This window comes from Molossus molossus, unplaced genomic scaffold (assembly GCF_014108415.1).
Source record: "Molossus molossus isolate mMolMol1 unplaced genomic scaffold, mMolMol1.p scaffold_m16_p_19, whole genome shotgun sequence".
Taxonomy (NCBI): Eukaryota; Metazoa; Chordata; class Mammalia; order Chiroptera; family Molossidae; genus Molossus; species Molossus molossus.
In genome coordinates this window covers 40,156,573-40,183,754 of record NW_023425354.1, presented here as the reverse complement: position 1 = coordinate 40,183,754, position 27,182 = coordinate 40,156,573, and the positions used below count along the sequence as shown (strand labels likewise).

Below are 27,182 nucleotides of genomic sequence, written 5' to 3'. Positions count from 1 at the left end.
GAAAGGAGCATTTGTAGACTCAAAGCAAAGCCTTTTGTTTTGAGTTAAATTTGGAATGCTAAAACTCTCATCCTGGGACTTGTGCATAAGGTTAAAAGTTTGATAGTCAACTGAAAGTCCTGCCTTTAATTTTTTAATAACTCAACAACAAATAGAGTTACCAACTCCCACATTTTGCTTGACCATTAAAAACAGGACTAAATCAATTTTTTCTCCAGAAAACCCTGAGTTCAAAATAATCTGAAGCACTAACTTGAGTACTTAAGAAAACCATAGCTGGTACAATGGTTTTATAGTACTATTGCACATTATCAAAGGCCCATTTATTTAATAAAAAATAGACTGGAAAACTAAGGACTTTCCTGACATTTGAAGTAACATGAAACTAATATTTTTAACTAGATCTGAGGTGCTAATAAGGTATGAGGAAGTGTTTTTGAGTACTTTGCGAGAGAGTTTAAGAAAAGGGAGTTTTTTATAAAACAATTTTTTTCCAAAAAGAAAATGGGGATTTTTTTCTAAGTATAAATGTATTGTTGTTGTTTTTTTAATCAGACAATACTGAAAAGCATAAAGAACAAAAATAAAAGTCACTTTGTGTCCTGCACTCTGAAAAAACCTTTCTTAGCTATTTGAATAAGTAGCCTTCGTGTGTGTGTATGTGTGTGTGAGCATATGTGTCTGATTTTCTGATATCTGCTTTTACTAAAATGGACAGTGATGAAAATAGCCAAATCTACATCAGAAGACCTTCTAGTCTACAAAGCATGATCTCTAGTTCTGAGAAGCAAAAGTATAAAGTAATTTATAACAATAAGGGCTATGCTGTCTATATGTGTGTTTATAAAGGTAACAGTGGATAACTGAGGACTTGTCAATGGATAAATGAGATTGGAGGGGTGTGTAAAAAAAGGCTAGGTAGTTCTAAGCAAAAGTATGTGTCAGAGAGAGTGCTTTTTTTTTTTTTAAACAAAAATGAGTTGAAAATATGAGTGCTGTTTATAACCTGCTTTCTTTACACTTGATCATGGATCTTTTTCCATGTCAATAGCTACACAGAATGTGTCAGATTTTTTTTTTTTTTCAAGAATTTCATAAAGATCGATTTTAAAAAATAATATCTAGAGACTTCCTCAAGCTTTATTTCTTTTGAAGACAGTGTTCTTTAGTTTACTAGTGTCACATGAAGTCTCCTTTAATTTTAGATATTAACTTTGCTTGCTTCTTTTGACTAGAATTTAATATTTATATACTTTTAATATCTTTCTCTGATGGATTGGTGAGCTACCTGTCTAGACGTTGGGACTTTATAATGTGGCTTCCCTGCAGATAAACATTGCATGCAGGGACATGATGTTAGACTCTTGGTAGAAAAAAATTAAAGGCAAAGTTACAGTGTAAGCTTAGGAAGGAGTATTTCCTGATGTTGGATGATGAGGAGAGAAGTTATTGGATCAAATGGTATTTGTGAACTGCTTGTAATCGGGTGCTTTTAAATTAGTTACTGAGGGAAGTTTTAACATCACTCTTTGGTAGAAAAACTTTGAAAACGGATTGGGTTCTTACCTCAGAAGTAAAGCAAAAGCAGGAAATTACTTTTTAGACCTTCCTCAGTCTTAGGATTGCTGGATCCAGTTCACCTGCAACTTTTCATAGGATTTCAAATTTAGGAAGTAAATGGACTTTCTTGGAATAATTTTCTCAGTTGCTATTGCTGCTAAGTTTTAAAATCTAAAATATTGTTTTGTGTGGACAATTAGAATAAACTGCAGTAGTATTCTTTTCAGTAAGAACTTTAGTTAATCAGATACATCTGAGTCATTGTCTTATTTCAATCATTTATTCCATGTAAGTTCTGGAGACTAAAAACATTGGAATTGCTGCCAGTTCTAATATTAGGTATTATGTACAAACTGCCACTTTAAATTATATTTCTTTGATTGGTTTAATGAATTTAGTTAGATTATTAGGTTTTGTTAATCTTCTCCCCCAGAAAAGGAATATGAAATGAATCTCAAACCAGGGTGGATATTTAATTTTTTTTTTTTTTTAATGCTATGACTGTTAAAATTTTAATTTCTTAACCTAGACTCTTGAAGCTTAAAAGGAATTTTGGGACCCTGAGGTCAATCCCCTGACATTGCAGAATTCTTTCTGTAAAAAATTTTATCTTATTCTTCTGATTAGGATATAAGTGTTGAATTAATGTCATGGCTCCTGAACCCCTGATTAAATAAAGCTCCATTTCCCGATAGTAAGAATTTGGTAATTACTATAGATACTGTCTAGAGGTCCATAATCAACTCCCAAGAGCTCTAAGTGCTATTCTTCCATCTAAGAAGCTTAAAATTCAGTGAATCTGAGATGTGCCAGTTACTCCAGCGTAAGTCAGTATGAAATGACTGGGGCCTTTCCCATTAGGTTTGAGATGTTCTGTTGAGATTAGATTAATCAGGAGGGAGCCAAACATTTGAAATGTCTTTTTTTTAATCCTCCTCTGAGAACACTTTTCGATATTTTGTTCAGATAGAGTGGGAGGGAGAGAGAGAGAGAAATATTGATGTGAAAGGTACACATCGAGTGGCTGCCTCCCACACGACCCATCCAGGCCATGGGACAAACTGCAACCGAGATACGTGCCCTTAGCGGGAACCGAACCCGGGTCTCTCTGGACTGCAGGCTGACGCTCCAACTGCTGAGCCAAACCGGCCAGGGCTGAAATGCTTTTTATATGATTGATTGATAGATAGATAGATCACACACACTGCACTTTTTAAAAAGCAACAACTAGTGTTTCACTGAATATTACAAAGAAACTCTTCCTGCCCATCTGCTAAATTGGCCTGATAACTTGCATGGTAGTTAATACTTATGGAGGTTATTTTCTTTCTTTTTATTAGCTTCAGCTTAGCTAATCAGTTGCCACTAGTTGGTGTAGAAGTTGTGGATAAATGATCAGAACCACAATTTAGTTGTTCCCATACCATTTGTATTTTAGCCTTGCCAGAAATTCTCAGGCTTGACAGAGGATAAAAGAGCCTCTAACATATTCAGGAAACTGACATTTGGCTCAAAGCTTGCCAAGGCAAGTCCAAGTTTAGATATATAATAATATCTGAGATCTTGTTTATAAGAAATTCTAGTTTATCTGCACTGGGTTTCTGGTTAGTTTAATATTTTGTGGAGCATTTCTAGAATCAGAGTCAGTAATGCCTCCCAGTCATCATGTTGCATGTATTCCTGTCCATACTCTATGTGTATAATGCTCACTTGGTCCCAGCCCACTAGAGCCAGATCTTCATCAACTTAAATATTAGTTCCTCAGCCCAGCCTGTGTGGCTCAATGGATTAAGCATCATCCCATGGACTGAGAGGTCCCAGTTCGATTCCCAGTCAGGGCATATGCCTGGGTTGCAGGCTCAATCCCCAGTAGGGGACGTGCAGGAGGTAGCTGATAGATATTTCTCTCTCACATCAATGTTTCTATCTCACTCTCCCTTCCTCCGTCTGTAAAAAAATCAATGAGAAACACTTCTAAAAATTAGTTCCTCTTAGCTTGTCACAAGTGAATTTGGGTTGAAAATGCTCTATTACTTCATAGAACATAAAGCCAGCAGTGCAGCTCTCTTTCTTGTGCACTTGGAATCAGAATGGTGAACATTGCATTCTTGCATCACCTCTTATTAGAAACAAGCTTGCTTGCCTGCCTGCCTGCCTGCCTTCCTTCCTTCCTTTCTTCTCCTCACCCGAGGACATTTTTTGATATTTTGTTCAGATAGAGTGGGAGGAGGGGGGGGGGGGGGGAGAGAGAAACATCAATGTGAAAGGGACACATCGAGTGGTCGCCACCCACACAACCCAGTCAGGGCCGGGGACAAACTGCAACCGAGGTACGTGCCCTTAGCAGGAACCGAACCTGGGTCTCTCCAGACCGCAGGCCAACGCTCTAACCGCTGAGCCAAACTGGCCAGGGCGAAACAAGCTTTAATGTAGCCACTTCTGCTGTTTGTGCTGCCTTGGCTTTTCTTGTGAATATCAGAAGAGAGACAAAAAGATATCCATGAGATTCTCACCTGTGCCTTGATAGATGGGTCATTTGACTATGTAACTATGTCTCTTTTTCTCTTCTTGGCCGCTTTTGGAACCATGATAGAGTTAGGGGAAGGAGACTCTCCAAAAACAGCAGCACTGAAAGAATTCCAGATAGAATTTTTTTACAAGTGTCTTGAGCCACTTAGTGGGTTTGTAACTCTATTTCTCTTCTGAGATAATGAATGGGGGGCTATTTTTAAAAAATATTTTTTAGCTTTGGCCGGTTTGGCTCAGCGGTTGGAGCGTCGGCCTGCGGTACAGAGAGACCCGGGTTCGGTTCCCGCTGAGGGCATGTACCTCAGTTGCAGTTTGTCCCCGGCCCTGGTTGGTCGTGCGGGTGGCAGCCACTCAATGTGTACCTTCACATCGATGTTTCTCTCTCTCTCTCTCTTCCTCTCTCTCCCTCCCGCTCTATCTGAACAAAAAATGGAAAAATGTCCTCGGGTGAGGATAAAAAAATAAAAATAATAATATTTTTTATTGATTTTTTGTTTTTGAGGAAGAGAGAGATAGAAACATAGATGAGAGAGACACATTGATTGGCTGCCTCTTGCACACCCCCAATGGGGATCAAGCCCACAACCCAGGCATGTGCCCCAACTGGAAATCAAACCGGCAACTTCTTGGTCAATGGATCAACACTCAGCCACTGAGCCACACCAGCTGGGCGCCCGGGCAGGGCTATTTTATACAGAAGAAATTGCCTCTAGTGTACAATTTCCTGGCTTTTTGTTAATAGAGAAAAAGAAGAATAGACTGACTAAACTGTACACTTTGTGAGAGTAGGGACCATATCTCTCTTTTTTTTCCACCTTTGAATCCTCAGCACTTCTTCTGTGATTGTATACACAATAGATATATAGTAAATATTTGAATGAATGTTGAGTGGAAGCTATTTTACTTTATTTTTAAGGTTTTTAAAGTATCTCTTTGAGCTTCTTAAGAAAATTCCCACCTGGCTGGTGTGGCTCAATGGTGGAGCATCCACCCACGCACCAAGAGGTTGCCAGTTTGATACCTGGTCAGGGCACCTGCCCAGGTTCTGGGCCCAATTCCCAGTGGGGGGCATGCAGGAGGCAGCCAATCAATTTTCTCTCATCGATGTTTCTGTCTCTCCCTTCCTCTCTCTAAAATCAATAAAGGGAAAAAAAGAAAAGAAGAGAAAATTCCCAAACATATAAAGTACAAAATATATCCTCATGATCCCATTACCCAGCTTTAATAACCATCAACAGTTTGCCAGATTTCTTTCACCTATCTCCACTCCTTTTTTTTAAAACCACTTTATTGAGGATAATTGGCATACAAAAAGTCGTGCATATTTAACTTATACAACTTGATAAATTTGTAGATAAGTAAAGATCCATGAAACCATTACCAGTCTTTGCCAAAATATATGTATTAGCTCCAGAAATTTCCTTCAACTCTGTCCTGTCTGATGATGATGATGATGACGACGACGATGATGATGATGATTAGAACACTTAACATAAGATCTACCCTCTGTGCAAAATTTTCTTTTTTTTTTTTTTTTTTTATCCTCACCCGAGGATATTTTTCCATTTTTTGTACAGATAGAGTGGGAGGGAGAGAGAGGAAGGGAGAGAGAGAGAGAGAAACATCGATGTGAAGGGACACATCGAGTGGCTGCCACCCGCACGACCAACCAGGGCCGGGGACAAACTGCAACCGAAGCACGTGCCCTTAGCAGGAACCGAACCCGGGTCTCTCAGGACCGCAGGCCGACGCTCTAACCGCTGAGCCAAACTGGCCAGGGCTGTGCAAAATTTTCAAAATAGACTTTTTTTTTTTAATCCTCACCTGAGGATATTTTTTTTCCCATTTATCTTCAGATAGAGAGGGAGGGAGGGAGGGAGGGAGTGAGGAAGGGAGGGAGGGAGGGAGGGAGAGAGAGAGAGAGAGAGAGAGAGAGAGAGAGAGAGAGAGAGAGACTGGTTGTCCTCCTGCAGGATCCCAACCACAGCCAGGGACAAACCGCAACGGAGATATGTGCCCTTGACCGTAATTGAACCTGCGACTCTGGTTCGCAGACCAGTGCTCTAACTGCTAAGCCAAACTGGCCAGGGCTAGACTATTTTTTATTTTTTTTTTTATTTTTTTATTTTTTATTTTTTTTTATCCTCATCCGAGGACATTTTTCCATTTTTTGTACAGACAGAGTGGGAGGGAGAGAGAGGAAGAGAGAGAGAGGGAAACATCGATGTGAAAGGGACACATCGAGTGGCTGCCACCCGCACGACCAACCAGGGCCAGGGACAAACTGCAACCGAGGTACATGCCCTTAGCGGGAACCGAACCCGGGTCTCTCCGGACCGCAGGCAGACGCTCTAACCGCTGAGCCAAACCGGCCAGGGCATTTTTTTTTTTTTTTTATCCTCACCCGAGGACATTTTTCCATTTTTTGTTCAGATAGAGCGGGAGGGAGAGAGAGGAAGAGAGAGAGAGAGAGAAACATCGATGTGAAGGGACACATCGAGTGGCTGCCACCCGCACGACCAACCAGGGCCGGGGACAAACTAGACTATTTTTTAGAGCAGATTTAGGTTCACAGAATTGAGCAGAAGTTACAGCAGGTCCTCAAGTAATATCGTTTCATTCTACTTTGTTTTCTGTTATAACATTGATGAGATGACATAGGAATGTAATTCTTCTTCTTTTTTTTTTTTAATCCTCACCCGAAGACATTTTTTCATTTTTTGTTCAGGTAGAGTGGGAGGGAGAGAGAGGAACAGAGAGAGAAAGATAGAAACATCGATGTGAAAGGGACACATCGAGTGGCTGCCACCCACACAACCAACCAGGGCCAGGGACAAACTGCAACCGAGGTACATGCCCTTAGCGGGAACCGAACCCGGGTCTCTCCGGACCGCGGGCAGACACTCTAACCGCTGAGCCAAACCGGCCAGGGCATTTTATTTATTTATTTATTTTTTTATCCTCACCCGAGGACATTTTTCCATTTTTTGTTCAGATAGAGCGGGAGGGAGAGAGAGAAACATCGACGTGAAGGGACACATCGAGTGGCTGCCACCCGCACGACCAACCAGGGCCGGGGACAAACTAGACTATTTTTTAGAGCAGATTTAGCAGAAGTTACAGCAGGTCCTCAAGTAATATCGTTTCATTCTACTTTGTTTTCTGTTATAACATTGATGAGATGACATAGGAATGTAATTCTTCTTCTTTTTTTTTTAATCCTCACCCGAAGACATTTTTTCATTTTTTGTTCAGGTAGAGTGGGAGGGAGAGAGAGGAACAGAGAGAGAGAGAGAGAGAGAAACATCGATGTGAAAGGGACACATCGAGTGGCTGCCACCCGCACAACCGACCAGGGCCGGGGACAAACTGCAACCGAGGTACATGCCCTTAGCGGGAACCGAACCCGGGTCTCTCAGGACCGCAGGCCGACGCTCTAACCGCTGAGCCAAACCGGCCAGGGCAGGAATGTAATTCTTGTTTCTATCCATTAGCCTATGGTGAAATTGGTTTCATTATATATAGTTTTGCTTAAAGTCGCAGAACCTATTGATGATGTTAAGTGAGGACTTACTGTACGATATTTCTTACATACCCTCTTTCTCCACTCATGTATAGTCTCCCCCATTATATCTATCCCCCGCCAGGGTTGTACATTTGTTACAATTCATAGACCTCAATACATTGTTATCAACTCAGTGCCCATAGTTTACATTAGGGTTTACTCTTGACGTTGTACATTCTATGGGTTTTAACAATGAGATGTATCCACTACTTTAGTATTATACAGGTAGTTTCACTGCCCTAAAAAACTGTGCTCTCCAACCCCTCACAATTAATGATCATTTTACTGACTCTAGAGTTTTGCCTTTTCTTGAATGTCATATAATTGGAATAATACAGTACCTAGCCTCTTCAGATTGGCTTCTTTTACTAAGTAATATGCGCTTAAGATTTCTCCATGTCTTTTCATGACTTAAAGCTCATTTCTTTTAGTGTTGAATAATGTTCTGTTGTCTGGATGTACCACTGATGGTCTGTGTAGCTACTGAAGAACATCTTAGTTGCTTCCCATTATTGGAATATTTTAAAGTAAAACTTGGACACCATATCATTTCATTTTAGATACTTAAGAAAGCAGGATTACTACAATGCCATTATCACACTAACAGTAAATCCTTGATTTCATCTAAGACCCTATCTATATTCAAATTTTCTGAAGGCCCTTTTAAAATATCATAAATATGCAATAAATAAAAACTTTTTTTCCTTTAATCTTCACCTGAGGATATTTTTCCATTTATCTTCAGGTAGAGTGGGAGGGAAAGAAGGGGGGTAGGAAGAGGGAGACACACACACATCGATTGGTTGCCTCCCACGTGACCCCAACCAGGGCCAGGGACCAAACAGCAACTGAGGTATGTGCCCTTGACAGGAATCGAACCCATGACTCTTTGGTCCACAGGCTAAGGCTCTAACCGCCGAACCAGACCAGCCATGGCTAAATAAAAACTTTTTGTTTCTTCAATTGTTATTGAAAGTAAAGAAAAAAATTTTGTAGTGTATAATCTGTAAGAATTCAATAGAGCAACTCTTCGTAGATATTAATAGTTTGCTTTGTGTTATTGCTCTGGCTGGTTTAGCTGAGCAGTTAGAGTGTTAGCCCATGGACCGAAGGGATGCAGGTTTGACTCCTAATCAGGGCACATACCTGGGTTGCAGGTTCAATCCCTAGTCCCGGTTGTGGTGGTATGGGAGGTAGCCAATCGCTGTGTCTCTTTCTCATTGATGTTTCTCTTTCTCTGTCTCTGTCTCTCTCTCTCTCTCCCTCCCCCCTTCTCCCTCGCCTTCACACTATCTAAAAATTAATGGAAAAATATCCTCAAGTGAGGATTAACCAAAACATGACCTGGTAATTATTATTTAAATTGTGCTAATTGCAGACATTTATGAGCATTTATTTACTGTATGCCAAGCACTGCGCTTTACATGTATTATTTTATATAGGTCGTGAGAATCATATAAAATAATATCTCCAATTAATTTAGTAATTTTTATAGGTTTTATTTTATTTATTTTTTTTTGGACATTTTTCTATTTTTTGTTCAGATAGAGTGGGGAGGGAGAGAGAGAGAGAGAAACATCGACGTGAAAGGGACACATCTAGTGGTTGCCACCCGCACGACCCAACCAGGGCCAGGACAAACTGTAACCGAGGCACATGCCCTTACAGGGAACCGAACCCAGGTCTCTCTGGACCAAAGGCCGACGCTCTACTGCTGAGCCAAACTGGCCAGGGCTTATAGGTTTTATAGTTAATAATGAGTTAATAATGAATTTGAATCTCCTAACTACTGGCTTTGCTATCTCCTTGAGTATGCTTTAAGATGCTGATGTGAGCCCTGGCCAGTTTGGCTCAGCAGTTAGAACATCGGCCCATGGACCACAGAATCGTGGGTTCAATTCGATGAACGGCACGTACCTCAGTTGCTGTGTGATCCCTGGCCCTGGTCAGGGTCATGCGGGAGGCAACCATTTGATGTGTCTCTCTCACATCGATGTTTCTCTCTCTTCCTCCCTCCCTCACACCCTGAAAACCAATGGAAAAATATCCTCAGGTGAGGGTTTAAAAAAAAAAAAAAGATGCTGATGTGAAAGGGTTGAATGATCTAAAATTGACCTTATAAATTTTATAATTTCTTTGTTGTCTGTTAACCTCCAGGCTGTAAGACTAGAAAGTACTTACCAGAATCGAACACGCTATATGGTAGTGGTTTCAACCAATGGCAGACAAGACACTGAAGAAAGCATCGTTCTAGGAATGGATTTCTCCTCTAATGACAGGTATGGTACCACAAAGGGAGGATAAGAAGAATCCTTGTTAAATAACTTATTCCAGTTGCTTTTTGAATTATTGCAAAACATCTTATGCAGTGCTACTCTTAAAGTTAAATGCCTGAACTAGAGAACACAAAAATATCTAAGTACACAGTCTTGAGAGATGAAAATGTTTAATGAATGTCTTTGGTCATGTATTTCTAATTTACACTATTCCTTAACTTCTTATTTTTAGGTGGTGATGATATAAAGCAAATGGTTTAAACTTATATCTTCGGCGGGGAGCTGCCTTTTCTTTGCAGTCGACTTTATTTTAAGCACTAATGATTCATTTTGGTGATTCTAGAGCACACACCCTTTGTGACACTACACCAATGAGTTCTGGGTTCAAAGAGAGCCCACTTTGACTTCAGTCTCTTGTATTTATCCATGGCCTTACACCTTGATTTTATCAAATGTTTTGCTTCCTTTTTTCTTAAACTCAAAACAGAAACTTTTATATTTATGCACCTTTGGCTTTAGTGGCACTTTGCATCCTATGATTAAAAATATCAGACATCACACAACACCTGGCTTTATTGTGTCCTTAAGGTTTATTGCCGCGCGCCCCCCCCCCCCCAACCTCCCTCCACACACACACTTTTTCTGGAGAAACCTTGGGAAGATTGTGGAATGTGGCTGCTAAGCAGATCTTTGCACTCTAGATAATAAGCCTCAGGAAATCCTGCCAGATGTCTCAAAGCATTGACTTCCTGGCTCAGGACTAGAATGGAACTGTGGAATAGCTAGGGGTGTGACCCAGGCCTGGGAGAATTTAGCCACAAAGAGAAGAGGAGACTGGGAGTGATTCTACTTGTCCTGATGTGGGGGGAGGGGTCACATTGTCACAAGAAAGTTTCCCAAACTATATTTACCTGAGCTTGTACATAGCAGTCAACCTGAAAATGATTTATGGGTTCACAAAGATCACAAGGCCAGAGTTGTTGCATTGTATACCACTTACAGCCTTTAATTGTATGCTCTGAAATTACACAAGTTTGTAAGCCACATTTAGGAAGCTGTTCCTCCTGCACGGTTTTAACCTCTCGTGTTAGCTAAGCAACAGACCTTTCAGTCCTGTAAGAGCACCTACCTTGCCTACATCCATTAGTATTTTAAGACCTATGATTTGGGTTTTTATATCTCTAGGTCTATACAGTAGCTACTAACCACATGTGACTGTTTAATAAAATTAAAATTTCAATCCTTAGTTACAACTAGCCACATTTCAAGTACTCTAGCTATAGCCCTGGCCGATTTGGCTCAGCGGTTAGAGCGTCGGCCTGCGGTCCGGAGAGACCCGGGTTCGGTTCCCGCTAAGGGCACGTACTTCGGTTGCAGTTTGTCCCCGGCCCTGGTTGGTCGTGCGGGTGGCAGCCACTTGATGTGTCCCTTCACATCGATGTTTCTCTCACTCTCTCTCTGTTCCTCTCTCTCCCTCCCACTCTATCTGTACAAAAAATGGAAAAATATCCTCGGATGAGGATAAAAAAAAAAAAGTAGCTATATGTGGCTACCATATGGGATAGTACATGTATAGAACATTTCCATCATTGCAGAAAGTTCTGTTGGACAGCACTGTTCTATATCTTATTTCCTTTGCTTCATTTGTCCTGACTCCTCCTTTGGAACCCCCCATAAAACAGTAACTTGGGCTATATGGAAATTTCACTTGATGCTTCCCCTAGAGAGAGAAGGCAACAACTTCAGATTCTTCTGACCCAGCGTGTGAAAAATAAGATGTCTAATCTTATCTCTTTTACTTTATCTAAACATACTCAGAAATCATAAAGACTGCTTATTAATATGGGTGCCCAGTAATGTATCCTCAGTGAACTACATCTATCTTCAGTAATAGTCCTGCCTGAATCAAATCTAGCAAAATAAATTCTTAGTTTATGGGAGACAATATATGATATGAAAAGCTATAGAAACTGGTTTTTACTCTGTTTGGTAAGCTTGGTTTTATGAATTCCCATATATCCTCTGTCTGAATGAGCTCCTTGGACAGTAAGAGAAATGCTGCCTACTGGAGAATAACTGTACTCAAGTAATCTAGTATCATTTTTATCTCAATTGCTGTTGAAGGAATTTGTATTATTTTGTATCTCACAATAGAAAAAGTTAATGTTTCAGAACAGTATTAAACCAAAGTAGAACACAGACTGCTTATGACATAATCTTTCCGAGTAGTTCTCGAAATATGTTATAGCACTTCTTTTAGCCTATTTACAAGTTCTTTGAGTATTGTGTCATATTTTAAGCAGTAAATATTTTAATACACAGCATAACCTTGGTTTCCAAATTGCATTAGATATATTTCAAGTTATAAAATAATAGAGCTTTATAGTGTTGTTTTATTACTTTTCTTTGTACCCCCAACACCTTGAAATGTTTGGTACATGTAAGCAGTTAATAAATTGTAGTGAGGCTCTGGCCGGTTTGGCTCAGTGGTTAGAGCATTGGCCCACGGACCAGAGAGTTCTGGGTTCGGTTACCACTAAGCACACATGCCTCGGTTTCAGTTTGTTCCCACCCGGTTGGGGTCGTGTGGGTGGCAACCACTTGATGTGTCTCTCTTACATCAATGTTTCTCTCTCTTCCCCCTTCTCTCCCTCCTGCTCTATCTGAAGATACATGCAAAAATGTCCTCGGGTGAGGATAAAAAAATAAAATAAATAAATTGGAGTGAGTATTCAACAAAATAAGTAACTATAGTGGAGAAAAATCTCATGAGATTCAAGGTAAACTGGATAAAAATATAGATGTTCCTAATTCAGGCCTCTCTTCCCTGTTGTGTGAAAAAAAATTGTATTTCTTACCATAAAAAAGCATTCTAGCCTGAATACAAGTTGAAAACATGATGTTTTGTATATACATATCATTGTCACCTGTTAAAATTTAGCTGGTGTTTGGTCACAAGCTCATCTTCTATATCTTCTTCTGTAGTTGCTTAATATCTAGATTTGTTACTAGGTTATCAACCCTTCATATATATATTCAGATTGTAGTTGTTATACTAGGAACGTGGCTAAGCACTTACCAAAAACAAAAACTAAAAACTAAAAATAATTACAATCCACCTTGGGAAATGATTTTTGAAACAAAATTTTCTTGCTCTCATCTACTTAAAAAATAGTGGTGGAGCTGTCTTCCTCCCTCTGAAACTCTGGCATGATAACTGTACATCTGGAGTTCAGGGCCAGGGTTCCACTGCGGATAAACTGTTTCAATCTTCATTTGAATCTTCTGAACTCTGGAATCACTGGTGGAGTGTTGAGTAACATAGGCCAGCAAGTGCAGTGGAAATCATTAGACACAACTCAGCTAGGCCGTGACCTTCGTTAGCCCTGCAGTGACTCCAACAGTTAAAGCTTGGTATTCCTCGTGTTGTTTTTAATACATTTTCATATCCACCTCCCCCATCCCGCCCCAAGTCACTTTCAGTTGTGTTAGAACACCCAGTACAGATTCATAGCCAACATTTGTTTTACATATCAGTACATTAATATATATTGTTTCACTTTAAATATTTTAGATTTTCATAATAATCCCAAAATTAAGGCTAAGAGAGGTTAAATAATTTGTCAAAAGGAATTGAAGTACTGAAGGAAAGCAAATCCAGATCTTTTGGCATAGTATAACTGCTCAATAAGTAGTAGTTGTTGCACATTTTTTATAGCGTGTTGTTTAATTTAATCTTCAAAACAGCCCATCATAGAAGGTTTTTCTATCCCAATTTTACAGATGAGGAAACTGGAGCACAAAGCAATTAAATAATTCATCTAAGATTATATATTCAATTAGTGCAAGAATTCGGGTTCCAGAGCCCATCTGACTCCAGAGTCTGTGCTTTATTATTATTATTATTATCATCATCATCATCATCATCATCATCATTATTTTATTTTTTCATCACCATTCATTCCCTCTATGCCTCTTCCACTTCTGTCCCCACCTGAAATCACCACACTGTTATTCATGTCCATGAGGTCTCTCTCTCTTTCTTTTTTGCTCAATCCTTCCATACCCGCCAGAGCTGTCTGCCTGCTCTCTATGAGTCTGTCTGTTTTGCTTGGTAGTTCAGTTTGTTTATTAAATTCCACATGAGTGAAATGTGGTACTTGTCTTATTCTGACTGGCTTATTTCACTTGGTATAATGTTCTCCGGGTCCATCCGTGCTTTTTCAAGGGTAAAATTTTCTTCCTTTTATGGCAGAGTAGTATTCCATTGTGTAAATATACCACAGCTTTTTTTATCCACTCATATACTGATGGATACTTGGGCTGTTTTCAAATCTCACAGAGCCTTTGCTCTTAACCATACTTCGCTGTTCTGCCATCCACATCCAAGGTTCTTTCTGCTGTACCATGCTATTTTTCTAGATATATTGGCAGGGAAAGGGTATAGAAGGCTGGATAGAGAGGGGAGATGGTTTATGGCAGGGTTAAGGAGAAAAAGTAGCAGAGGTCTGGGGTAGATTACAGTTGTCCAAAGAAGTGGTGTGATAGTACACACACTTGGGAGTCTATAGCTTCCTATCTCTACCTGTTCTATTAACTTAAAGCTAGTTTCCTCCTTGTGTGATTTAAATAATATTTTAATTCACTATACTAGGGCTACCCTGTTGTTGGTTGTTGACATTTCTGTTCACTCTGCATTTCAGCGGTGCTAGTTCAATGCACAGTCACCAAGCACTGTTGTATTTATTTGAGTTGGGTCTCTTGTCTCGCTTAATGTGATCACAAGTCATTAGCAATTACTTTTTTGTATATTTTAATTTCCTTTCCCATTTAGACTACTGAGTGTATTCAAGGGTTCAGTAAATCTCAGAATTAGAATTGAGTGAATCACATAGTAGGAGGTCTTTAGCAACCAGCAGTGGTTTCTAGCATTAGAAATAATTCTTGAAGTTGAGTCGGGTTCTGTGTGACTTCGGGCTGATACCTGCCAATCACAAATCAGCAGCAATCACCTGGATTTTTTAGTCTGGCCATTTGCAAGACAGCAATATAGGGAGCTCAGTCAGTGTTTGTTAAATATTTAAGGACCTAAATAACCACCTGTTTAAAACAGCTTCTAAGCATATAGGTTGGATTAATAATAATATGATAGAAATTCATCTACTCTACTACTTATGCTAGAATTTAGAGTTTAGGGGCTTACCCTTTGTGTTGAAAGAGTTAATAAAAAGAACTGCTGCTTAGAATAACAGAGAATAACTTATGGACTATTTCTTGTCTTGCAGTAGCACTTGTACCATGGGCTTAGTCCTGCCTCTCTGGAGTGACACCCTAATTCATTTGGATGGTGATGGGTAAGAGCTTTCCCTTTTTATCTTCCTACAGAAAGCCAAGGGGTGGGGTTCCATCTTAGTGCCCATTCATTCAGCTGAATGGAAGGCCCACTGTGCCAACTGAACTGTCATGTCAGCAGCTCAATGAGTCCTTTTAAACTCCTGTTTTGTAAAGTGGAGTGAAAATGCAACTTGCCAAGGCCTCTCACTTCTGTTCTCCTAAGCCAACTGTGGTAAGAATCCAAACAAAGAAGAACTAGTTTGTTGGCTCACTCTTTAATCTGAGCATGTGGGACTGTTGCAATGCTCTCCCAGAGGATGATATGTTCTGTTTCAAATAACCCCTTGCTGCCTCTGCCAGCTGTCAGCCTGCAGTACAACCCCTTTTCTGTGCCAGTTCCTTCCAGTGACCCTCCACCCCTACCCCTGGTGTTTTTAGAATGTGTCCCCAAGAGACCAAGATGTTTGCTTCAGTTTATAAAACAGGGTCAGGTTTGCTACATACCCATAAGACTCCAAAAAGAAATATACAGCAGAACAGTTTGTCCTTAGCTACAGCTGGGAAACTATGTAATTCCCTAATTCCAACGTGGGAGTCCATTCATTCTGCTTAGGAGATAAAATCAGACAATATGTTGAAGATTTTCAGTCATGTCCTATACTCTAGTTACTAAGTGTCTACATGAAGTACCTGATGATTCCTTCTACTGAGCCAGTAGTTAACTAGCCTGGGAAGCAACCTTGAAAACTCACAACTGAAATAACCCACTCTTACTTGTGGATTTTTGTCTCATTTTTTCCTTAGTGGGTTCAGCGTATCAACAGATAACAGAGTTCACATATTCAAACCTGTATCTGTGCAGGCAATGTGGTAAGAGGACTTTTAATATCTCTATAAAAGTTTTTTAGTATGTTAGTAGATGTAGATCAATATTTTGTGTACAGAAAATGCCAATCTGTTTGTGTGTATAGAACTTTGTGTGATCTGTTTGTGTGGCCATCATAGTTAAAGATGACTTAGAAGTTTAATTTCCAAATTATCACAATGATGGAAGGCCTTTGAGCATTGGTGAATAAGTAAAATTCAGAGGTGTTTTTAGACCCTGGAAGATATTTAATGAATCAGATAGCCAGTTGGAACTGAATTTTGTAGGGACATATTGATTAAGTTAGTAGCAGTCTAGAGCCAAGTCTAAATATCACAATCCTACTATGCATTAGGTTTCAGTTTCTTAAGGTAATCAAGGATCGTGTTGATGGAGTTACCTTATAGCTAGAAAAGTTTCATTTAAAATTCTGGCAACTGTTTGCCAGACTGTTTGCATAAGGCAAATATAGCCTAGAAAAACCATTATAGTTGTCTGTAACCATCAGCTAGTGTATTGACACTTTTAGGTTATTTACTGTATGTGAAATGGCATTATGCCTAGTGCTTTACATGGATTACATCTAATCATGACACCAACTTCCCGAAAGAGTATTATTAGCTCCTTGTAATGGATGAGATTTTAGAGAGGTTACATAATTGATCTTCGAATATCTCTTATATTTAAACAAAATAAACTCTTACTCTCTTTTTCCAGATTATCTAGAAAAATGATCTAATATAACTAAGGAATGATGTCTGTCCCCCAGTCAGTGATTTGAATTTTAGTTCCTCATTCAGTTGCCTGTTTTGTAGTCCCCATGAGGAACAGAATGGACAGAATGAAAGCCAAACAAGAAATAAAGGAGCCTGAAAAAGACTCCAGGGAGATAATTTACCCCTGAATAACAGGATTGATATCCTTGAGATGGTTGGGATCCTAAAATGGAGTCAACTGAACAATTAACAGTATTATCGTTTCATGCAATAATTGAGGTAGGACAGGGTTTCAGGTCATGTGTTGAGACCAGATTTTAGATTTAGGGCATATTTCACAGATACATTTCTCATGGAAAACTTATGACTGCCTTTGACTAAGGTTCAGTTAATGGCAATTGACTATCTATTCCCAGGTACCAAGTAAAACCAAACAGCATAATTCTCATAAGTGACAGTGTTTTCAGTTATATTTTGGGGAGAAGTACAAAGCAGTATTAATTCTTAAACCAGTGAAGATTCAGGAATAACCTTAGTTCAAGCCTTGATGTTCTAAAGTAGACTGACTAGTAGTCCTAGCTCTGTTATGTTACTTTAGAATAAACTTTTTTTTGCTGTACCACACAGGGAGAAGTGAACTGAAAATCACAGGGAAAAAAAAGAAAAAGATGATATATGGATCAAAGCAGCATTTAGATCAGGTGTTTCCTTCACAGGAAGGTAGTTACTGCAGCCTCCCACTATTGTAGGCAGCTGAAGTATCTGAGGTGTCTGAGCTTGAGTGTATTTTAGGGCACTTGCACCAGGCGCTTGTGGCATATGTTTTGAAGCATGTGTTTCCCCAATAAAAAAAAAACATGCATTGAATATCCTCTGCTTTGCTCTAAGCTGGCCCTTACCTTTGAATCTGTGTAATGAGACAAATTCACTGAGAATTCTCTGAGATTGACTTAATTCTTTGAGAATTTTGGCTTACTTTGAATAATAGAGAAAGCATTTTTAAAGATTCTGCAACTTTGTTTTTAAGGAAAAGTCTGTTTCCCTGATAAAAAATGGACTGGCATATTTTCTCCTTATCAAATTGGTAATGGTATTATTATTTTAATTTATATTATACAGGGTTGACTTGGACTTGTGAACAGACATTATTATATACTGTTGATGGGAGAATAAACTGGAACAGACTTTTTGAGAATTTGTCAATATGCCTTATCATTTTGCATGCTCTTTGACCTAGTAATTCTATTTCTAAGAATTTATCCTAAGGTAATAAGTGTATGCAAAAATTTTATTTTATTTTTTTTAATTTTTTTAAAGATGATTTTCATCACTTTATTTATTTATTTATTTTTTATCCTCACCCGAGGACATTTTTTTTTTTTCTTTCATTTTTTGTTCAGGTAGAGTGAGAGGGAGAGAGAGGAACAGAGAGAGAGAGAGAAACATCAATGTGAAAGGAACACATCGAGTGGTTGCCACCTGCACAACCAACCAGGGCCGGGGACAAACTGCAACCGAGGTACGCAGCCCTTAGCGGGAACCGAACCCGGGTCTCTCAGGACCGCAGGCCGACGCTCTAACCGCTGAGCCAAACCGGTCAGGGCTGCAAAAATTTTAACTATAAGAATGTTTGTCAGCGTTCTAATCATAGGAAAAAATAGAAAACAATTTAAATGTCTGAAAAGTAGGAATCAGTTATATTATGATATATCCATGTTTCTAAGTATGACACCATTGAAAATTATCTAGTTGAAGAATATTTATAGATGTGGAAAGATATTGATCATTAAGTGTAAAATAAAAGAACAAGTTTAAATAGTATGCAGATATATCTTTATTATAAATCTGTGCATAGACAGAAAAACTGGCAAGACCTATACTAAAACCTTACAAGTTATTTCTGGGCAGTTGGATTACAGTGCCTAAAAGAATGCCTAGTCCGCCCTGGCCCATTTTGCTCAGTGGTTAGAGCATCGGCCTGCGGTCCAGAGAGATCCTGATTCGGTTCCCTCTAAGGGCACGTACCTTGGTTGCAGTTTGGCCGCGGCCCTGGTTGGGGTCGTGCGGGTGGCAACCACTCGATGTGTCCCTTTCACGTCGATGTTTCTCTCTCTCTCTCTCTTCTTCCCACTCTATCTGAACAAAAAATGGAAAAATGTCCTTGGGTGAGGGAAAAAAAGAATTCCTAGTTCACAATTGGAACACAGTATTTGTTGAATGAAATGTCTTATTAGCTATAAATTTCTGCCTTTTACCTGAGGATTCTAAATTTTCTGAAGTGAGCGTGAACCACTTTTGTCATTGTTAATCCTCACCCAGGGATCTTTTTCCATTGCTTTTTTTTTTTTTTAAGATAGAATGGAATGGGGAGGGAGGAAGAGAGAGAGAAACAACTATGTGAAAGAGACACATCAATTGGCTGCCTCCCTGTACAACCTTGACCAGGGCCAGGGATCAAACCTGCAACCCAGTTATATGCTCTTTACCAGGAATCGAACCCTCAATTCTTCGGTCTGAATGCCAATGCTCTAACCACTGAGAAAAACTGGCCAGGGCATTTTTAAGAATAAGATATAGCCCTGGCAGGATAGCTTAGTTGGTTAGAGTGTTGTCCTGATATGCCAAGGTTGAGAATTCCATTTCTGGCCAGGGCACATAGAAGAAGCAACCAATGAATGCATAAATAAGTGGAACAACAAATTTATCTCTCCCTTTCTTTCTCTCTCTCTCCTCCCCTCCCTCTTTCCCCCTTTTCCCTTCCCCCCCTCTCTAAAATAATTTTTTTTAAAGATGTAAATGGATTGGCCCCAAAATTCTCTCATACTGTTCTTTTCTCTTAGGAGAGACATTAGTTAATAAGACATTTCATTCAACAAATACTAACTATGCTCCAGCTATGAACTAGGCATTCTTTTTAAGGCACTCGAGATACATCAGTAAATAAAACAGAAAAATTCCAGCTCTTGTGTAACTAGCTTTCTAGCATTTCTGGCTTTAGCTTCTCCCAAGTATATAACCAAAAAGGTACTTTTCAGTTTTGTTTACCCTTCTTGAGTTGAGTCAGAGATTTAATTCATCTAAGAATAACCAGCTGTTCTTAGAAAGAAGCTCAAATGTATGAATAAATGATTTAAAGAAACTGGGAGACTAGAGCAGCAAGAATCTTAAATGTCATTAGATCAATACTTCCTGGACGTTAAAGGACATGTCCTCAAGGCTTAGGGACATCTACATATGATCTTTGTGGAGCCTCCAAGAATCATAGGGATCAACTCAGATTCTGTGCCAAGGGAAACAAATCTTTTTTTTTTTTTTTTTCTCACCCGAGGACATTTTTCCATTTTTTGTACAGACAGAGTGGGAGGGAGAGAGAGGAAGAGAGAGAGAGGGAAACATCGATGTGAAAGGGACACATCGAGTGGCTGCCACCCGCACGACCAACCAGGGCCAGGGACAAACTGCAACCGAGGCACATGCCCTTAGCGGGAACCGAACCCAGGTCTCTCCGGACCGCAGGTGGATGCTCTAACCGCTGAGCCAAACTGGCCAGGGCGGGAAACAAATCTTTGTATAGTAAATTGCTGCAATTTCTAGTTCTTTGGTGATATTACCATTGCCACAGCATGGTTCCAACTGTGGGGTCATGAATTCCACAGGTACCTGAACCTATTTTTCACTGTTGGGTTGTCAGTTCTCCTATTCTTCTCTACTCCCACCTTAATATTGCCCCATATCTTTCAGCAAGAACTGTCTTACTGTCTCAATTGTTATGATTGGATAATATAGTATAATCAGAATCAGAGAGTCTTGAATTCCAGGAAGTAGAGTCTTCGGAGGCCGAATTCTGTAGGATTTAAAAATTGGAAGAATTTGGAGTACACATGGATTATTGGCCTTTTAGTAACCCCCATAATTCTACAGCACTCATTTCCCTGTATATCTTTCAGGTCTGCACTACAGAGTTTACACAAGGCTTGTGAAGTGGCCAGAATGCATAACTACTACCCAGGCAGCCTGTTTCTCACTTGGGTGAGCTATTATGAGAGCCATATCAACTCAGATCAATCGTCAGTCAATGAATGGAATGCCATGCAGGATGTACAGTCACACCGGCCTGACTCTCCAGCTCTCTTCACTGACATGTAAGTCAGTTTGCTGCGGATCATGGAAATCCTCTCTATTGTGTTCTAGGGTGCTGTAAGCAATATGTTCTTCCCTAATCTCTCCTCTTGGGGAATTAATCTTACCCAGTAATATTCGTCATTGTCTACACTATACAACTATGACATAAAGAATGCTGTTTTTTCTATTTTCTACAAAGACCTGAGGTATTTCGCTCCTGGGTACAATGCAGTCTCTGTAGATAAGAACTGCAATACCATAAAATTCCATTAATTTGGATTTCACTAATTTGAAATTTGAGAGTAAAGGAGATAAACTGAAGTCTACCTTTGCATTATCTGTGAAAGAAACATTTGGTAAACAAATTAATGACAAAGAGAAGCTTTTAGAAGGATGTTTCAATACTTAAGAAAATGTGTTTCTAGGCCAGCTAGAGTTGAGCATCATCCTGTGCACCAAAAGGGTGCCGGTTCTATTCCTGCTCAGGGCACATACCTGGGTTGTAGGTTTGATCCCTAGACTGGCACATATGGAAGGCAACTGATCAGTGTTTTTCTCTTACATCAATGTTTCTCTCGCTCTCCCTTCCTATTTCTAAGCATGTCCTTGGGTGAGGATTTAAAAAAGAAAAGAAAAGATGATTCTAGTCAATTAAAAAGAATGCCTAGCCCTGGCTGGTTTGACTCAGTGGTTAGAGTGTCGGCCTGCAGTCCAGAGAGACTCGGGTTCGATTCCTGCTAAGGGCATGTACTTCAGTTGCAGTTTGTCCCCAGCCCCAGTTGGGTTGTGCAGGTGGCAGCCACTCAGTGTGTCCCTGTCACATAGATGTTTCTCTCTCTCTCTCTTCCTCTCTCTCCCTCCCACTCTGTCTGAATAAAAAATGGAAAAATGTCCTCAGGTGAGGATAAAAAATAAATTAAACAAAAAGAATGCCTGGCCCAGCTGGTGTGGCTCAGTGATTGAGCATCGACCCATGCACCAAGAGGTTGCCAGTTCAATTCCTGGTCATGGCACATGCCCAGGTTGTGGGCCCAATCCCCAGTGGGGTGGCATGCAGGAAGTAGCCAATCAATGTTATCTCTCATCGATGTTTCTATCTCTTTCCCCCTCTCCCTTCCTCTCTGTCTAAAAATCAATAAAGTAAAAAATATATATATTAAAAAAACAAAACAAAAGACACCTCATTCTTTAAAAAAAAAAAAAATGAATGCCTAGGCCTGGCCAGTGTGGCTCAATGGATTGAGCATCATCCCATAGACTGAAAGGTCTTGGTTCAATCCCCCATTAGGGCATGTGCCCTGGTTGCGCACTCGATCCCTAGTAGGGGGTATGCAGAAGGCAACCGATCTATGTTTCTATCTCTCCTTTCCTTTCTCTCTAAAAAATCAATTAAAACATATTTTTAAAGAGAAAAAGAACGCCTAGGTTGTTATGCTAATTCTAAACTGATTTATGTTCAGATTTTTTAAAAAATATTTTGTAATTTGTATGTTAAGACCTTTGCCTTTTTAAGTCTGCCTCAATTAGATTTTATTGTATCTCCCTGGTGCACTGTGAGTTAAATAAAGGCCTAAGGTGGAGCTGATATTTATTTTCTTTTTAGGTCTATGTGTTGAAATTTATGTGACTATTGTAAAAAAATTTTCACACTTAGCTCCTGCTTTGGAAATTAATCAGGATGTTTATATTGCTCTGAATTGATCTTTCTGCACTTCCAAGGTATTCTATAGTTAGGAAAAAAGAGTAGCTACTTGCTATCTGACCTTATAAATCTTCATCTACAATTTCTGAAATAATATCAAAATAGTTTGTGATTTTTTTTTTTTTATTCTCACCCGAGGACATTTTTCCATATTTTGTTCAGATAGAGTGGGAGGGAAAGGGAGGAAGAGAGAGAAAGAGAGAAATATTGACGTGAAAGATACACATCGAGGGGCTGCCGTCCACACGACCAACCCAGCCGGGACAAACTGCAACCGAGGTACACGCACGCCCTCAGCGGCTACCGAACCCGGGTCTCTCCGGACCGCAGGCCAACACTCTAACTGCTGACCCAAATCGGCCAGGGCACTTTATGATTTTTTTAAGAAAGAAAGTTTAATTCAGATAATGTAATAAATGATTTTTAGTAGAAAAAGTGAAATTTTCAAGAATTGTGTGAACAAAACAGTCAAAAAAGCAATGGAAGGATTGCATAGGGTATTATTAGTATAGGACTTATTTTTCATTAGCCTTAGACCTTTCAAGATCCCAGAATAACAGCCCTGGCCGGTTTGGCTCAGCGGTTAGAGCGTCGACCTGCGGTCCAGAGAGACCCGGGTTTGGTTCCCGCTAAGGGCATGTACCTTGGCTGCAGTTTGTCCCCGGCCCTGGTTGGGTCGTGTGGGTGGCGGCCACTCGATGTGTCCCTTTCACATCGATGTTTCTCTCTCTTCCTCTCTCTCCTTCCCGCTCTATCTGAGTGAAAAATGGAAAAATGTCCTCGGGTGAGGATTAAAAAAAAAATCCCAGAGTAACAAAAAAGGTAAGGGTTAGTTTGGCTTTCAGAATCTTGGAAAATGTTACTGATTTCTGGCTTTACAGCTGGTTGATGAGTATCAAAGGAATGGATGTCACATCTGGCTCAAAAATGGATATTCTGAACCAGACTTACGTGAGAAAGAGAAAACCCTTTTTTGAAAAAAATTTTTTTTCCCTTTATTGATTTTAGAGAGAGGGGAAGTGAGAGGGAGAGAAAGATAGAAACATCGACGAGAGAACATTGATTAGCTGCCTCCTGCGTGCTCCCCACTGGGGATTGACCCACATCTTGGGTATGTGTTCTGACCAGGAATTGAACCAGCGACCTCTTGGTGCATGGGTCAATCAGTGCACAACTACTGAGCCACACCGGCGGGACAAGAGAAAACTCTTTATTTTTCATAATTTTATTAGAGAAAATTTGGAAATTACAAAAGAAGAAAATGAAATTGCCCATAATTTCTCTATATTCACAGGCATAGTAAATAATGTTAAATGTAATCCCTGGCACATGGTAGAAGCTCATTGAATGTTAGTTCTAGTATGTATCGTATAACCCCACTTTTAGGATAATTTAATAAACAAGTGTTTATCTGTTCATAGAAAAAGACTGAAAACTGTCAGTCACTGTATTTTAGTAATGATTATCTCTGACAGAAGGATTTTCAGCAATTTTTATTTTCTTGTGTTTTTATGTATTTTCTAAATTTTTCTCCAGTGAGATTGAGGGAGAAAATGTGTTTGTGTTATAATGCTTTTTCCATTTCCATTTTTTTTCCCTGAGTTGAGTAGAAAAAGCTTTAAAAATATGCTGAAAACACAGGGAGAATGTGAACCAAGAGGACTTAAATGCTCTACTGTGAACAAAGTTTATGTTTTAAAATCCAAGGAAGGGAAAGAAGGGAACATATGTGTATGGTGCCTCCACTTTATGTCAAATGCAATGCCAGGCACTTCATACAGGGTATCTCATTTACTCCTTCTAAGGGTATCTCATTTACTCCTTCTAAGAACCTCATGAGGCAAATATTACTACTTCCCTTATTTTATATAAAAGGAAAGAGGCTCAGAGAAAGGAAGTAATTTGTTCAAGTTCATACCACTAGTAAGTAGCAGGACTGGGATTAAAACCTAAATGTTGTCTGCTCCCAAATCACTGTGCCTCAAACAAGTATGAAGGATTTGGATAAAGATTGCTAAAGTAGGGAATCTCAACCATGCACACAGATTCTACACTTCATTTTTGCCAACATTTCTTTTTATTAGAAGACTGAAGTGTGTCACTTTCTACCATTCGCTATATCTAGGGAAAATGGTGGGGAACATGATTAAGAATTTTAGTCCTTGCCCTAGCCGGTTTTGCCCAGCGGTTAGAGCATCGGCCTGTGGTCCAGAGAGACCCGGGTTTGGTTCCGCTAAGGACACGTACCTCGGTTGCAATTTGTCCCCAACCCCAGTTGGGGTCATGTGGGTGGCAACCACTCGATGTGTCTCTCTCACACCAATGTTTCTCTCTCTCTCTCTCTCTCTCTCTCTCTCCCTCTCCCTCTCCCCCTCCCTGCCTCTCCCTCCCTCCCAGTCTGTCTGAACAAAAAAATAGAAAAATGTCCTCGGATGAGGATAAAATAAAATAAAGAATTTTAGTCCTTCTCAAGACAGGGAGGCCTTGGCTGATTGATAGGGAAATGGCACGGGTATTAGCTGTATTCTGCAAGGTTCTTGAGGAACTAAAAGCCCAAGTCGTAGGGAGCCCCAAGGTTGTGGGGTCAGAACATCCATCTTTGGAAATTACTAAATCTATTTTTGCAACCAGTGATAAGGCTGTAGGCAGCAAGGCCAGGCAGGATGCCTGAAGGCTTAGTCCATTTCCATCTCCAAATAAGGAGGTACAAAGCAGATACCTTTCTTATGTAGGTAGGAGGGGAAAGACAAGACAGAAAATGCTCTCTGTCAACCTCACTCACATTCTGCATAATCTGAAATAGTGCTTTTAGAGAAAAGCTTCCAGTTACATTGAACTAATACCTGTCTAGTAATTGGAGAATCAGCTTCCTAATTTGATTTCATATTAAAGTTCTGAGAGTAATTTTATTTTTGAGTCTGAAGACTAAGGGAAGCAACACAATCAATCCTGCAAGGTAAAGTGTTAGGCTGAACTGAGAGTTCTATTTCTCCTGCCAATATATGTGATCATTGGCATGTCATTGAACCCATTAGCTGTCTATTTTCTATATCTGTAAAATGGGGATAACAATTTCACAGAGATATTGTGAGATCTTTTGTGAAAAGCAAAGCGTTTTGGATGGAAGTACTCCAGGTAGTTAATCCTTGAAACCTATTTTGGAAGAGAATTTGCCTCATTGAAGAAGGCAGAAATCACTCTTCCCTCTCGTTTTCTAAAATCATAGCAATGAATGAATGATGAGCATTAGGTGGCAGTTTGTGCTATAGAACACCCAGTTCCATCATGGGTCACACCACTGGTCTACTCAGTTCAGCAAGTGGTACTCAGGTGCTTGATGGGAAAACGTAGATTATGGTCCTCCATTCAAGTTTACATTCAGTATAGCCTGTTTGTCTTTACTCCTTCATGGATCTGTCTATATATGTGAATATATTTAAAGGCTTTTAGACACATATAACCTTTATTGACTTTAGAAAGGGAGGAAGTGAGAAGGAGAGAGATAGAAACATCGATGAGAGAGAACATCGATTGGCCACCTCCTGCATGCCCCACACTGGGGATCGGGCCCACAATTTGGGCACGTGTCCTGACCGGGAATTGAATCGGTGACCTCTTAGTGTATGGGTCAACATTCAACCACTGAGCCACACTGGCCAGGCTAAAAGGAAAATCTTTTAAATATTGTTTTCTTTTGGCCACTCCTCCAGAATATAAATTTGAGGGTAATAGAGGCAAAACATGTCAGTTTGGAACCATAATCAAAAAGCACATTCATTAATTTATTAAAATTCCTACCTGTGAAAAATCACCATTTCTCTTTTCTCAGACCAACTGAACGTGAACGAACAGAAAGACTAATTAAAACCAAATTAAGGGAGATTATGATGCAGAAGGATTTAGAAAATATCACATCCAAAGAGGTAAGAGACCTTAAGTCCTCATTGTTTCAAGGCTAAGTAGGAGTAGGATAGCTGTGGGGCTAGAAATGGTGAGTGATTGAAAATATAGAGGGACTTGACAGAGATTAGTATAATATGTCATCTTTGTTTCAGATACGAACTGAGTTGGAAATGCAAATGGTGTGCAACCTGAGAGAATTCAAAGAATTTATAGATAATGAAATGATAGTGATCCTTGGTCAAATGGACAGCCCTACACAGATATTTGAGCACGTGTTCTTGGTAAGTTTTGGGGCCCACTTAAGTGATGTGCCGAAGCTAGTCCATACCAACTCATGGTGGGGAGGGGCAACTATTAAATGTTACTATATTTAAATAAAATGTAATATACATTCAAAACAAAGGTAATGAATATTCAAACCTTATCAGTTTCTAATTCTTATACTATTATCTGTGCTCTTAAGTTTATTTACATCTATTGTATGGTGTCAATGTTATATAATGGTGAGCTTGTGCTTCATCTCTTCCCAGTTTCTATTCAGTGACATCATATTGACTATGGTGGGAATATTTACACCAAGGAACCTGGCAGGTGCTACAAATCAGGCCTT

At 39.7% G+C, this 27,182-nt stretch overlaps 1 protein-coding gene and 1 non-coding gene across 10 annotated transcripts in view; both read left to right on the top strand.

Annotated features, from left to right (window-relative positions):
- The window catches only part of SSH2 (slingshot protein phosphatase 2), a 298,822-nt gene that overhangs the window by 232,438 nt on the left and 39,202 nt on the right, over positions 1 to 27,182 (top strand). For all 9 annotated transcript variants that reach the window (XM_036269085.1, XM_036269088.1, XM_036269089.1 and 6 more), the window contains 6 exons: positions 9,812 to 9,933; positions 15,216 to 15,284; positions 16,069 to 16,134; positions 20,793 to 20,987; positions 26,499 to 26,592; positions 26,725 to 26,853. In XM_036269085.1, coding sequence (XP_036124978.1) covers positions 9,812 to 9,933; positions 15,216 to 15,284; positions 16,069 to 16,134; positions 20,793 to 20,987; positions 26,499 to 26,592; positions 26,725 to 26,853 — 675 coding nt within the window. The remainder of the gene's footprint in view (positions 1 to 9,811; positions 9,934 to 15,215; positions 15,285 to 16,068; positions 16,135 to 20,792; positions 20,988 to 26,498; positions 26,593 to 26,724; positions 26,854 to 27,182) is intronic.
- LOC118635153 lies at positions 713 to 786 on the top strand. Its single transcript, XR_004960491.1, has one exon. It is a non-coding gene; the product is annotated as a small nucleolar RNA U2-19 (small nucleolar RNA).